The sequence below is a fragment of the Osmerus mordax genome, chromosome 3, assembly GCF_038355195.1.
Source record: "Osmerus mordax isolate fOsmMor3 chromosome 3, fOsmMor3.pri, whole genome shotgun sequence".
Classification (NCBI taxonomy): domain Eukaryota; kingdom Metazoa; phylum Chordata; class Actinopteri; order Osmeriformes; family Osmeridae; genus Osmerus; species Osmerus mordax.
In genome coordinates this window covers 12,208,646-12,223,706 of record NC_090052.1, presented here as the reverse complement: position 1 = coordinate 12,223,706, position 15,061 = coordinate 12,208,646, and the positions used below count along the sequence as shown (strand labels likewise).

The following is a 15,061-nucleotide window of genomic DNA, read 5'->3' as shown; positions in this document are numbered from 1 at the left end:
GCTCCTAATCTCAGCTCGTTATCTGTATAAAAGACACCTGGGAGACAGAAGTCTTTCTGATTGAGAGGGGGTCAAATACTCATTTCACTCATTAAAATGCAAATTAAATGTATAAGTATTTTGACGCATTTTCTGGATTTTGTTGTTGTTATTCTGTCTCTCACTGTTCAAATAAACCTACCATTAAAATGATAGACTGATCATTTCTTTGTCAGTGGGCAAAAGTACAAAATCAGCAGGGGATCAAATAATCTTTTCTCTCACTAAGTGAAAGACGTTGCGCACGCATGTGCGTGCATGTTTGCACACTGTAATGAACTGTACTGTGACACTTTACAGCTGTAAAGCATGTGACAATAAAACCAACTAAACCATCCATCCAGGTGCCAGTAAAACCATCCTACTAAAAAACCATTCCTGTGCATCCAAGTAAAATGGTGTCCAACTGGTGAGAACAGCATCACAGCCACACAACAACACATAGGAAACAAAGGTTTAGTTGCCATGTCATCATTTGAGAGTGATCATTATTCATCAATACTGAAGTCAGGCCGAAAGCCACTAAATATTAACTTGACACAAAGAAGGACTAAAAGTTGCTTTTGGAAGAAAGAATAAAAAAAAGCCAAGCTTGAAATAAGATAATCTATTGTATGTACAGTTTGTGGCCGAGTCCTTTATGTCCACAAAGTGGATCATTTCCCCCTCTCTCCTGACCTTTTGTTTTCAACCCAGGATCTGATCAGATGACCACAATTTTATCATCAATTGTAAACCTGGAAGGTGGCCGCTGGGACAAAGAAAACAAACTCCCAGTGTTTGCTAGGTACAGTAGCCCCCCCCCCCCAACCCCCCGAAAAAAGTTAATAAAATTGCCCCCCAAAAAATTTCTTTACAAAAAAATTATAATGAGAATAACATCAAACAGAGGTCGAAAAAAGAAAATGCATGACAAGAAGCAAGTTAAGCGTGCAGCTTCAATGCTTAAAATCTAATTTTTCTTGACTTATATTTTTGGATCAGACAGAAAATTGAAAAGAGTTGTAGTCTTGAAAGAAAGGTGTGCAGGTCCAAACATGGTTGACACCCAGCCTTACCGCCCCAAAATGTCAGACACATTTTGCCAAATCCCTCATTCATTCATTCATTCTCTCTTTTTTCATTCAATCTTTCTTTCTCTTTCTTGTGTTCGTCAGTCTTGCCTTAAAACAATTCAATCTTGCCTTAAAACGAGAGCTCTACTCGCCTTTCAGACTTTTATGAAAAATAATGTTTACACAGGACAATGGGAACCCCAAACCTAGATCTCATCTTGTTTAATTACCTGTTTAATTTCCCATGGATGCATGTGGGTGTGTTCACAGTGATCCACAAATCACACTTTTCCCTTTTTTCTTGATGAAATCCGTATTTGTACTGAACATAAATGCTAACGTATTGTCATCCCTCGTAAATCCACAGGATGTTCCAATTCCATCCCCTTTTTTTGTTTTTCTGTAAATGTTATTTGAACAGTGTTTCACAGACACTGACACTGAATGGCATCCCCACGTTTCCCTCCTGGTTTCATAACAGGAGAGAGAACTCCATCCATTCAAGAATCATCCATCATCATTTGCAGGGGTGAGGGATGAAATATTCACAATCAAATGATATTCTAAAATATCATTCAACTGTGTCCAATAAAATGATCTGTCTGGCGGTCCGTGGATAGATCTTTTTGAGTTGGGGGGAGAGGTGAAGGGGGAAGACAAGCCACAGGCGCACAAGGAAGGGTGGTAGTTTGGCTGTCTATGTGGGTGTCATTAGGTGGAGGAGGAAAAGGAGCAGGAGAGGCTGGTGGGCCTACTCAATAACCATGCAGCGAGGCAGGTGCTGGGAGTAGTACTTGAAGAGCTCAGCCGTTGCCCCAGGACAGTTGGTCAGCTCCAATTCCTCCAAGTCCTGGAGCTGGATTAGGCCGGATAAGCCAGTGGTGGTCAGGAGGGGACAGCCTATGGGAGAGAGTGATGAAGAGAGGAAGAGATGACAAGAGAGAGATGGTTAGCTACACCCATCTATTAACGCTTGCAACTTCTAGAGTACCTGTTTCCAGCATGCAAAACTGGATATCAGCAGCAGGGGGCAGATTTCCATGGCGCAAGTCCAAAGACGGTCTGGACCTCGATAATTATCACTCCCTCCTCAAATCCTTCTCTGCCCGCATAACTGATGCTAAAACCCACTACTTCCGGAACAAAATTAACTCTGCCTCAAACCCTCACAAACTTTTCTCCACCTTCTCCACCCTTCTTAACCGACCTCCCCCACCCTCCCCCTCCACCCTGACAGCAGACGACTTCGCATCCTTCTTTGAGAAAAAAGTGGCTGACATTAGCAGTCGGTTCCCTGAACCCACCTTTCCTACCCACTCACCCTCTATGACTGACCCAACTAAATGTCTAAACGCTTTCTCTCCCCTGTCCGAGGCAGAGATCTCTGACCTCATTCTCTCTCATCGCCCCACCTCCTGATCCCTTGATCCCCTCCCCTCTCTTTCAAACCATCTCTCCCTACATCATAACTTTTCTTCTCCATGTCCTTAACTCTTCTCTTACTTCCGGCACTTTCCCCTCTGCCTTCAAACAGGCCAGAGTGAGCCCACTACTCAAAAAGCCCTCCAGTAACCCAGCTGTCCTCCAGAACTACAGACCGGTATCACTGCTACCCTTCTTTTCTAAAACAACTGAACCAACTGTCAAACTTCCTCTCTCAGAACAACCTGCTTGACCCCAACCAGTCGGGCTTCCAGACTGGCCACTCCACAGAAACTGCCCTCCTGTCAGTCACCACGACCCTCCAGTCTGCCAAAGCGGCTTCGAGGTCATCCGTCATCATTCTGCTGGACCTTTCTGCAGCGTTTGATACGGTTACCCCGCTCGGTTACCCTGCTCCTCATCTCCCTCCACTGGCTTCCCATCACGGCCCGTATCAGATTCAAGCCTCTGGTACTGACCTTCCGAGCGGTGAACGGGACTGCACCCGACTACATCAAGTCTCTCCTCCAGCCTTACACATCCCTCCCCCCCCCCCCCCGCCACCTACGGTCCTCTTCTGACAACCGTCTGGTGGTCCCACTGCTCAAGAGCCCCCGGTCTGTGGTGGAAATCTTGGAATACAGTTATAATGTGTGTGTTTTATATATGAGGAATGTGTTTTAAGGGAAGTCTAAAAGTTTGTTAAGAAGCTTGATACAATGAAAGTTGATTCAACTCATTTGGCAGAGATGCCACCTGTAGTTTTATAACACCTAACTAGGAGACGTGAAGTCTAGGGACGGGAAGTCTGGGTGACCTGGGAGAGTTCTTGTCACCTGGGGAGGATGAGACAGCTGGTCTGGAGACAATGTGGATTCAATTGTATTGTTATTGTGATCTGAGGGAGCAGTTTAAGATAGATGAACTGATCAAGCTGCTCTGACCCTTCCACAAAGGACAGTTGACCATTTGACTGGTGAACTCCTGTGGCTTTAGTATCTACTGGTTTGGGGAGAGATGCCACATCAAAGAACTGTGGGACACTTGGTATGGAGTCAAACTGTCACTGAGCAGTCCTGACCAATCACAGAGTTTGCTACATGGATGAATTGACCATCAGAAGAACCATTTGATCTAAAGTTTATATAAGGCAGGGTTTTAGGGTTGTTCTTCATCACTCTTGCGAACGACCTGTGGCTAGCACCTCCTTCGTTATGACTGATCACAAAGTACTTTGTTAATGCTTGATTTGTACAAGCAAAATAAATTTATTGAAACCGCCATCTCTTGACTATTCAAATCTACACAGTGCCACTAGAATTCTGCCATTACAGGTCCCAACACAAGCTCTTCTCCTGTCTGGCCCCCCAATGGTGGAATCAACTCCCCACCTCCATCAGGGACACTGACTGTCTCCCCACCTTCAAGAAAAGGCTCAAGACGCACTTGTTCCGGGAGTACAACGGCACTTAGGAATGCTTGGCTGGACCTGATGTTAGTTTCCTCCAGGATCACAATGACTCGTATTGAGAGACTTGTTGCTCTTGTTGGTTAGTTGTAACGGTTTCAAATTCTTGTACTCGCTGTGAAATATTTTCACTGTTGATCGTTTTTTCTACAGGTAAACTCTTGCACTCTTGTGGGGAGTTTCATGTTGTTCAATTGTAACTTGTTTAACTGCATGCTCTTATGGTTCTTCCCTTTGGCACTTATTTGGTTTTCCACAATGTATGCTTCATGTTTTGGCTGCTCGCAATGTTTGGGGCTATCTCGTTGTTATGATCAGTGACCTATGCTATTTTGTAAAGCTCTCTCTTGGAAGTCGCTTTGGATAAAAGCGTCTGCTAAATGCATAAATGTAAATTAGTGTGCATATGGGTTTTCAGCTTTCAAGGGTCACAAGTGTTATTTTCCACTGGTCAAAGAAATTTGATTAGTTAACTACTGATTAGTTAGTCAGCTGAAAAAGTGACAGCTTTAAAATCCTTCTGAATTAAGGCCTCGGTATACTCTAGTTTCGTATGTGTACGCATATACGTAAAAGCTACGCATGCGGCATTGTTCACATACCACTGCATTCTTTATGTCAGTGGTTCCCAGCGCCCCCCCCCCCCCCCCCCAAAACAACATAGACAAAAAAAACAACAACGTTGTTTTGTCTCCAAGTGGCGTCTTGGCTTGTTCGGCTTCAAGCTGTCACAAGCTAGCACTTTAAGACAGACAACACCCTGCGGTCTCTCCTCATTACCAAGCCCAAACAAAATATGCAATTCAATTGAATGGGTCGTTATCTAGTTATGCAGAAGCCTGTTAACGACCATTCATTTGAATCAGGTGTGTTGGAACAGGGAAACATCTAAAATGTGCAGGACAGGGGGTACTTGAGGACCAGGGTTGAGAACCACTGGCACAGATTTCACTTAAGATTAAAAGTGGTGCTGCGCTTCTGAAGAATTTAGATTTCTAATCTTTTAGATCTTTAATCAAGTTAAAGTTTACTGAAAAAAGAGGGCTGAAGAGAAAGGGAGAAAAAAAAAAGAGATCGAGAGGATACCTGCAAGAGAGAGTAGGCGCAGACTCCTCATGCCAAACAAATGCTGCAGACCGAAGTCCTGCACCTGTACATGAACAGAATCAAAGAAAGCAGGATGGATTGATATAAGATGAGGCATCAGAAATGTATAACTCTTTAACCATTTGCATCTGTATCAAACAACGTCTTATTATTTAAATGTTATAGGACCGAATGGTGAGTGTGTATCTTTGTGTGTGGGCCCAGACTATATACATTATGTGCATTGTGTCTGTTAGTCTTGTCACAAAAAAACAGTACTCTGGTACCAAGTTGGTAAAAAAACAACAACAAAAAACTGTTTGATACCAGAAATTCTGAAGTTACACTACTACAAAGTACCGGGTCCAGTGTTTCCCCTAGGTTTACAGCTTTTGGGGGGGGGGGGGGGGCGCTATATAAAAAATAATAATATTGGGGGCGGGGCGCCCCCCTAATATAATGGTAGGGGAAACACTGGGGTCTACCCGGTACCCAAGCAGCTTTGCCCCCAAAAAATCTCACCAGAAGTTGCTAGTGGCTCTCTGAAAGATCGCAAAAAGAAATTGCCACTAGGGAAGGCGAAAATTCTAAATCTAATGACAAAGTCGATAAATTGGCAACACCGGACAAGCAGCTAGTGCTGCATGGGCTCCACTAAAAGTTGGCGACAAGAATAGTGGAAGAGCCACGTCTGGATATATTTTGGGTGTGAGGCAGATGACAATAAGAACATAGTAAATCACCAGAAACCCAATACTGGTGCATACAAAAGGAGAGGGCACAACAGGGTTAGGCTTTTAAATGACATAGTTTGCCCAAATTTGTGTTTTTGGAGTTTCTACTTCTACTTTCTACTTATTTTCAAGTCAAAATTTCTATTTTTGAACTCTACAAATGATCTCTAAGTCATCTGCTGAGTTCGCTTAATGTCTACACTCAGTCCACACAATTTTTTTTCCTTCAGGCCTAACATGCATTGTGATTGTATTAATGTTCTGTTGTTCTCATAAGTAGGCTACAGCCTTAAATATTGTAAGTGACTGTTACTGTAAACAAATGAGAGTTGTTCAGTAACCTTTTTTTGCTTTGGTATCGATGGTATTGAGTACCGTGAAATTTAACTGGTATTGGTACCGACTACTGAAATGTTGGTACAGTGACAACACTAGTGTGTGTGTGTGTACAGTACCTGACAGCACCAGCGCAGGTAGAGGCTCCTTAGTGAGGACATAGTGGAGAGGTACCCTAGACCTGTGTCTGTGATCCGTACACACCTGTAAAGCAAGTGAGAGAGGAGAGACAAGCAGATCAGTTAGTAAGAGTGCAGTCAGCCATTCTTTTACAAAACACAGATAGCAGTAAGCACATTTGTTTCAAAGAGATGGAAACCAAATGTACTGTATCTCTATGGTTAGGGTATTGATGCATTGTAAAACAAAGGTCACTAATATAACTCAGTTGTTAAAATGACTTTATTCTCATAATTAAAAGGTAGACTGTTACTTCATCATATATTGAGGAGGAGTACAATAACAAACTAGAGAGAGTACAATTTCTGGGGAAATTGTAGGGTGTGCTTGCTTGCGTCGGTTGCACAGGGGTCAGTTTTTTTTATTACATTTTTACAACTGATATTCCTGTGTATTTTATATAAAAATGCATACTTATTATTTCTAAAGATTACATAGATTTAAAAGCATCTTTTTTTTGCTGCTCATTTACAACTCAAAATACGAGTGAAGCGTAGAATGAAATAGATGTCTTCTCATTTCCCCTGCAAGAGGCAGCCTCATAGCTGAATCAAAACGAATAAATTTGGCAGTAAAAATTGACCTAATCTCTATGACTTAAACGTCCTTTTAAGTTTTTCCCTTCTCGTGATATTTTCAGGCATTTAGCCTACTCATATTGCATTCATTCATTAATAAAGAACCCCCTTTGAAGATTATTCTACGACATTACCGGCAGTAGAAGATGGAATCGCGATTCAAACATTACCATCTGCTAACTGAAAAAATGCCCCCAAAAACGTAAATAAGCTTGACATTTATTTAGTGGAAAATCGCTCATTCATAAAAAGCTCACTGGTAGCGATCATTGTCAGTAACAACGCCAAATGCGATATAGCCCTGTGTGGAGAAGCTGCCCCGGTAAATTGTACTACTACGGTACAGTACTAGACTACTGCTGTGTTCGTCTTGGTAACGATTGCGTTGGTTGAATTTGATTGAACGTTCCGTTGTACGGTTTAGGCTGAAATTAATTATTTTCATGAACAGATTGACAAAGTTTAGGCTGTGGCAATGAAGTTCAGGTTAGTAGTCAGATAGTTTCCATATTGAAAGACTTTTGATTTAAGTAAGGGGAGTGCCGAACATGTTCTGTCGCCGTTTGACTTCCTAAACAGCTGTGTACTGTAGATGTTTTTGTAGTGTGTCTCGCGTAAGCTACAGCGTTGCAGTGAGCAACACTGGTTTGAAACCACAGGTAATGATAATTTCACCAACAAATCGTTTACTTGTAATGTAATGTCATAATAAATCCTACAACGAAAATGTATTTGTGAGGAATGTTTATTTTAACGATTGAAAACAGATGCATCATAGACCACTGTAGTAGCTATGTGTTGCCCGGGCAACAGAGGCTAATCTCATGCTAATGCTTCAGTGAAATAGTAGACTACCGTTTCCGAAAGTAGATGTGGGCCTACTTCCTTAATAATATCAGCTAATATTGTACTTTACATTTCACAATTGTGTTTCACATCACAAAGTAAAATGAGTAAATAGTTATCACCCTGGCCTCTTTGCTTGTGGCGTTTCTGCAGCTGCCTTGCAGTAAAGCTATAGTTAGCCTAGCTATCCCCCAAGTTAACAGATGCGAAACGAATGTTCTGCTACAGGTAGTCACGCGTGTTTTCGTGACGTTAGTGACGTAGTGACGTTAGTAACGTCAGTGACTGTGGCTAGCAAATTAGCCACCGTTAGCTTCACTTTTCGCCACAAAAAATTAACTTGAGCCTAAACCATGCAACGGAACGTAAATCCCAATAGAAGCAACTCAATCGCCACCAAGACGAAACTTTTGACACCTAGGTTTTCTATGTAGGCCAAATATTGACTGAGTTTTAGGGGGGCAAAAAGAAATAAAAATAATAATAATAATATATATGTGAGAGAACAAAGGTTGTGCCCTTGCCGAAGGCAAAGCACACCCAATTATGCAAAATGGCTGGTAAAGTGGGGTGGACATTTGTGCTGAAGTTACTTCTTCCGAGCAACGAGGGAGACAGAATTGATTGATCTAAAATTGTTAACTTTCTGTGACTTGATCTACGTTGATGATTCATATCAATGATGATCCTTGGACCTCTCTCTGGTTTCCGCTTTTTTCAGTAAGTACTGTACCCAAGAAATTGTTCGATGTTGCACTTATGATATGACGTTGAATTTGCAGAACTGTTGCACTCTTGTAGTTGAGATGTTAATATTGCACAGTATTTGAGATATTATTATTGTTCGCCCTGCCTGGCAGCTGAGACATAGTTACCTTGTTCCTTGACTGACCACCAATTTTGCACAAACTATGGTCTTTTTTAAATTAACATTTTTCAGCTTCATTGTGATGGTGACAGTGGAAAGAGAAAGAAAATGTAGGGGAGAGAGAGCCTAAGTGGAACGCTCTCTACCCGAAGAGCCACCAGGCCCAGCCCCCAAAATGATGCTTGATCTTCTGATGTCCTCTCTATATGCACAATTTTGTGTGTCACTTTGGATAAAAGCATCTGCTAAATTAATAAAATGTAATGTAGTGTGAGCGATTTTCAAGGATCCTGTCTATACAAACTTTTGCCCTGTGTGAGTTCCACACATGTGGATACAGATACATTCAGGCAGTAAACCCTTACCTCTAATCACTCCCCAGACATTCTCCATCCTGTTCATTATATCCAGTGCTAGTCCATACACCAAATCTTTAGCATAGCACTCACCTGTCAAGCACCAGTTCCTCAAGCTTATGCAGGTCGCAGGCAATATACTCCAGAGCCATGTCTGTGATGCGCGGGCACCAGGACAAGTCCAGACTGCGGAGTTTACGTAGGTTCTCAGCCACTAGTTCCACACCATCGTCCGTGATCTTGGAGCAGCCAGAGAGGCTGAGTGCAGTCAGGTTGGGCAGGCTGTGCACCATGTTGACCACGCCATGGTTAGTGATCTCCCAGCACGAGTGGAGCCGCAGAGTGTGAGTGGTGTAGCCCTTGATGGGGAGTGAGAAACCGAGTTGATGATTATCTGCATTAATCTGGACACTGTTGATATTATTTACCCTCTAATTGTTTTGAGGAGGTATTTTATCAGAAAGCAGCATTAGAACTGAGATAAATGCATAATGCTATGTCTCATCTAAAGACATTTTGACAAATTGTTTTTTCTAGCTAGTTTGAGGAAATGTCTGCCTGCTAATTTAAGACGTTATTAAAGACCATGGCCAATCTGCTCCAACCAAGCTTGCCTATGGCCAGTGTTTTGGGTCCTACAGTACCAATCTCTCTACTGATAGCTTTTGCCCAAATGAGATCCTTAAAAAAATATATATGTTTTTTCTATTTCAAGGAAAATCCTGTGTGTGTTCCCATCCGTAGACATCCTAAAACAAATATACAATTAACAGTTTTTCTGTAAAACCTTTTTCAGTTCATTATACATTATTTCATTATACCATTTTCAGAAATTGAGGGATGGACCCACAGGCTTGTCTGGGGTATAAGCCTCATTAAGGTTCTAACATTAATGTATTTTCTGCCTGGTGCAAATAAGCACTTAAAACCTGTATGTAATGGGATTTGGCATTACTTATTGCTGGTGTAAGCTTACAATCCTTATTGTCATATAATATATGATTTATTGAGTGATCAGAATACAGTTGATGCAAAAATGAGCTTACCTGTTTAGCTGTGAAGTAGGCCATAGCTGTGTCAGTGACATGATAGGCTTGCAAGCTGAGCTCTGACAAGTTGGGCAGTAGCTGGGAGATGGCAGCAATGGCGTCATCTGCTACGTTGATGCAGTCGCTAACACTAAGGGAAGTTAGCCGTGCATTAAGACTGGACCAAAGGCCTGCCTCTGTGAAGTCGTTACACCCAGACAGCTCCAGGTGCATTAGGCCCTGCATCTGCTCCAACATCACCTGCAGAGAAAAAAAAACATACATAGGATGCACACACATATTCAATGTTATGGTGTCGTAAATGTTTCAGGTGCACCTTCTACAGACCCAGCTAAGGACACAGACTAACGCTAAAGACAGCTACTGTACATTCACACACTTTCATCTGAATGATGTGGGGGGTCCAACTTTCTGTCCCCTCTTTCACATGTATCCATCTCTTTCCCTTCTCCTCTCTCCAAGAAATGGAGAGACAAATGTTAAAACCACAGCACTTAATTATGTTTATTCATAAATACTGTAAATTATCAGGAAAACAACATTCAAACAGCAAGCAACCTAATTATGTTTTGGAAAGCATTTTACAAAGGACTAACCATACGTATAGTCTTGTGCCCCTTGCACATATGGCATGTAATTTCATTAAAGTCATTAAAATAACTTGCAGAGTTAAGGGAGGTTGAACAAGTACTTCAGAGATGACAGAGAATTTCAAGATCTGAGAAACATAGGTACCAAAGCAACTGAGAAGAACTGTCATCACCAGCTGCATCACGGGCAATCTATAAATCCAGAAATCTATGTGTGTGCCACCAATTTTATCACAGGCACTGTGCACGATCTATAATTCAAGTAATCTGTGTTTCACTGGCATCTTAATCACTGACTGCATCACCGGCGTTGTGCACTAGTACACAAAAACCATTGAGCAGGCTGCACTCGAGAAAGTTAAGTTAAGTTTCTGTCCATAACAAGGTATAACATTCAAGTAGACAGGTGCAGTGTTGAGCAAACGAATAAAGACCCATTGTTGTTCACAAAACCTTGCTCTAAATCAAGTGACCACCAGGTGGATCATGTGACATGGCATTCCAAAGGGCTTACATAACAGGTGGTGACCCAGCAGAATTCCTCTTATCCAGAAATAGTCACAGCAGGCAAGTTCTAGTTTATCATTTGTGCATGGATGTAGATGTGGCGTACATAAACGCTTGAAATTGTGACCATTTTGGTCGCATATTCTCCCAAAATTGTGTCTGTGCGACCTCAAAATATATTTGACAGCATTTGTGTGAGTGCAAATAATAGTTATGTGCGACCTGTTTTAATTTTTTTTACAAAAGGCTCGCTAATTAGCCTACTGCACAGTATGTGCCTGCTGTGAGCTGATACAGTGGTCCACCATTCAATCCAACGTTACATAACCAATTGTACTTCATCTTTACGTTCTAGACTTCAATGCAGATTTTAGATTTATAATCTAATATTAATATTAGCCATCAGTCACTCCTTGTCACTGCGCTCAGTTGTCACGTGACAGGGAGCTAACTAGCGCGCAAAATAAATCTAAAACATAAAGATTTTAGTTGTGGTGCTCCTTTAGGTGGGTTCTCCTAACTTTTTAAAGTTAAGTTTTACCACCAAGTAAAAAGGTTACATTTAGTTTAGTTTAATCATGCCCATTTGTCAGTGGCCAGGTAACAAAATGTGTGGCATACAAATGTATGCATATGTTAAACTAAATTATTTTTAATGTTTAGGTATAAATATGTACAGAACAGCAATCACGTGTAATCAATATAGTGCCTACCAAGTATCTAAACAGGACTATACATATTTACTTAAACATCTGAATGTTTAAGTAAATATAAGATAACTGCCCCTCTTAAGCCTGATTTAAATGAACCCTGACATAGTCAGTTTTATTTTCAGTGTTGCAGGTTATAATACACTTACACAACACAGGGATGTGGTGCAAAACATTGATAGTATATAGTACAATGTTACAGGAACACCTCAGGACAAACTTTCAATGCATTTCTTTCATTCTCTTCCACAGTCCCCACCAAACCCTGTCGGCTTCCAGGAACACCACTAAACTCACCTCGAGACCTGCATCTGTTATAGTGGACCTCTTCAGACTGACTGACTTCACACCTTTCTTTGACAGAGGGTAGTTGTCAATGAACTCGCATATGTCCAGATCCGACACTCCCACCAGGCAGAAGGCCTGGAAGCCCCTAAGGGCAAAGGCTTGCAGGCTGACAAACTCCTTTTCCCCACTGGGCAGCATGGCATACAGCTCCTTGGCATGGAGGATGGGCGTCACACCATCCCAGAACTTTGGCTGGTATAGCACCTTCCTCCAGGTCTTACACACCTGGGCCAGTATGCACTTTTCAGCCGTGGTGAAGTACCAGAGCAGCCGGTTTAGAAGCTTCTCGTCCAGGACCAGCTGGCGCTCCAGGAGCAGGGGCTTGGTTAAGGTGAGGGGCAGCTGGCGCAGCTGGGAATGCTTGAGCCCCATCAGGGGGCTGCTGCCATCCAGGTCAGCCCCCGGGAGCGAGACAGCAGTAGGGGGCAAGGGGTTGAGGGGGTCAAGGTGATGATAGGGCATAGGGGATGGTGGGGGCAGGATGGAGGGCACCGAGGAGGACTGGCACAGGCGGTTCTTGGCGGCAGGTGTACCCTTGGTGATACTGGCGCTGCCCAGGCCGTTAGGTTGGGGGGGAAGTTTGACCATGCCGTTTCGAGTCATGCAGGGAGACTTGAGCTCGCTGGGGGTGGACATGTTCAACATTGGGAACCTGGAGAGAGATGGGGGATAGACAGAAAGAGCTAATGTATAGTGAGTATATACACAATAGAGTGACTCAGAGGTGTTTAGCAACAGACAGCTCAGTGCCAGTGTAATGTCAATTTCAAATCTTTGGAGCAGCACGCTACTTTCCAGCCAATTCTGTTCCAGCAAACCCTGTTCCAGCCAATGTCCTTCAGTTAGGCAAGCTTTCCTCCTTAAATTTTGTGAAACCACTGTCAATCAAACTTCCGGAGGAGGAAAGTATGCATGTTCAGACAATAGTTGGGGGCACGGTTTCTCTTATTTGATCAGATTGATCTTATTTCATGAAACTTTAGTATGTCAAACTGGTGTCTACTAACTAAGTAGTAGACACCAATTATAACTAATTATTACAATGTCTTTTTTTGCACACTTTGTAAAACATAAATGTAGTATGATCTTTGTAAATGTAGCTTTTTATTAGCTAGCTACAGCAAGTCATTTTATTTGCAACATATTGTGTGACTTCTAAATCTCGGAGTTTCCATCTCTGGGTAGGCTACTGCCCACAACAGTCTATGCATATTAAAGGCTACAATTATAGCGATTCACTAAATTATATAAAAACAAAACTTCAGAAACAAATGTCGTTGTCTGTCATCGTTGCTTTTTGCCACTATAGGCCTGCTGGCCTAACTAACTACCATTAGCCTAGTATTCCATAACAATTATGTAACATTTATTGTCAAATTAGGCTGGAGCTGCACCTAGCGGCCAGCACACGCTTTTCCCTCTCCTACAACGTTGTTTTCGACAAGCTATTGTTTAAGTAGTCTACTATTGATTCCGCAGTAAACAATCCATGAGGACATTGCATTTGCGTTTAGATATTATAGTTTTACTTTGCGACACCCCCTTAAAGCTACAGTATAGTTGAAATACTGCGATAGCCTTTAGTCGACTGCTTTGTGCTAGCCCTATAGCAAAGGAAGCATCACTGCTATTATGTAATTATTTATGCTGTTGTGGTCTACATTAGCAATTAAGAGGCCACTGGGTTTAGTCTGGTTATTTTCCCATGAACAAAGCGGGGTACCCTTATGTTGATAATAAGACACGAGAAAAATTGTGAAAACAGACGCACACAATACACTTAACTCCAGTAGGCTATACTATTCTGTCATGATTGTGGCGATCTGGCCTATGGGCACACGTATAATGACAGTTCAGTTAAATTGTCTCAATTCACGGCACGGATGACACAATCACAGGGGTTTCAACGATGTTGACCCATCTATAGCCCGAGACAATAGGCTTGTCTATAACATGTAGGTAACGATAATCACATACAAATAGCACGGACAGGGCAGCATCTCTAGCAAGCAGGGATGCTCGCTCCGCAAAACAAAAAGACTTGTGCGATGCCCAGTATCGTCTGAATCCGCATTGCACTCCTTACCTTTCAACAAAACCGTTACGGTTCCCAGTGTGTCGCCTCGTATCCAAACGAAACAGGGCTCTATATTTACAGCATCGCCATGACATCAGCATCCGTGGGGAATGGCGGAGAAAAGGATGTTGTCAAATTGTTGCGGTGCCATTCTGATAACGTGCACTAGGTTATAGCGTTGAATGCGACGATAAAAGAAAAATACTGTCATTACTGTGTGTATAATTGGGAACATGGTCTTTCCTTATCCGCACATCATTTCCACAATGTCAGCGAATCGAACAATCTAAGATTCGCCAGCAAGAGCAAACATAAATAGAAGCCGGCATGGGCCTTACCAGCCAACCTTACATCAGCAAAACGGAACACAGACAGCTTAAAGGGAGCTGCGGTAGCCTTGCCTCCTAACATTGGCATACCCTTTCAACCCAAGCTGTGACGCTGGCAGAAATACTAACAAATCGTACACACAATAATTTAAAGTAGCACATTTGCACCATTGTTTGTATTAGTCTACTTATAATGTAAATGAATTGTGTTGATTATGTTTTATTGGCCGTTGAGTATAGCTTTCTATTTACTTTCGTTTTTTAAATGAAACAGCGCTTATGAAATTGTCCGGAAAGCCAATTAACTGATAAACTAAATGGTCTCAATCTACCAGGCATATCAAAGCTTCAAACAAAACAACTTCCCTTTTGTTGTCTTATATTCTTTCACATTTCAAACAATTAACTTGAACACTATCCAATAGATTGTTTTCCTTTTAGAAGCAGAGTAACCTACACTTCTGTTTGAAAGGGGGTCTTCAA

At 42.1% G+C, this 15,061-nt stretch overlaps 1 protein-coding gene across 1 annotated transcript; it reads right to left on the bottom strand.

Moving 5' to 3' along the window:
• Positions 1-1,845: 1,845 nt before the first annotated feature.
• On the bottom strand, positions 1,846-14,410 carry fbxl16 (F-box and leucine-rich repeat protein 16). Its single transcript, XM_067233045.1, has 7 exons — positions 14,259-14,410; positions 12,122-12,824; positions 10,015-10,257; positions 9,062-9,327; positions 6,260-6,344; positions 5,071-5,134; positions 1,846-1,994 (listed from the first exon to the last, which is right to left on the bottom strand). The coding sequence occupies exons 1-7, from the start codon at positions 14,348-14,350 to the stop codon at positions 1,846-1,848; spliced, it is 1,602 nt and encodes a 533-aa protein (XP_067089146.1). The 5' UTR covers positions 14,351-14,410.
• Positions 14,411-15,061: the final 651 nt, after the last annotated feature.

Excerpts from the sequence above, each read along its gene's own strand:
- fbxl16 (XM_067233045.1), bottom strand. The coding sequence starts at position 14,350 with ATGCTGATGTCATGGCGATGCTGTAAATATAGAGCCCTGTTTCGTTTG. Across the intron at positions 12,825-14,258 it reads CGTAACGGTTTTGTTGAAAG|GTTCCCAATGTTGAACATGT; the intron begins GTAAGGAGTGCA and ends ATCTCTCTCCAG. Across the intron at positions 1,995-5,070 it reads GCGCCTACTCTCTCTTGCAG|GCTGTCCCCTCCTGACCACC; the intron begins GTATCCTCTCGA and ends TCTCTCCCATAG.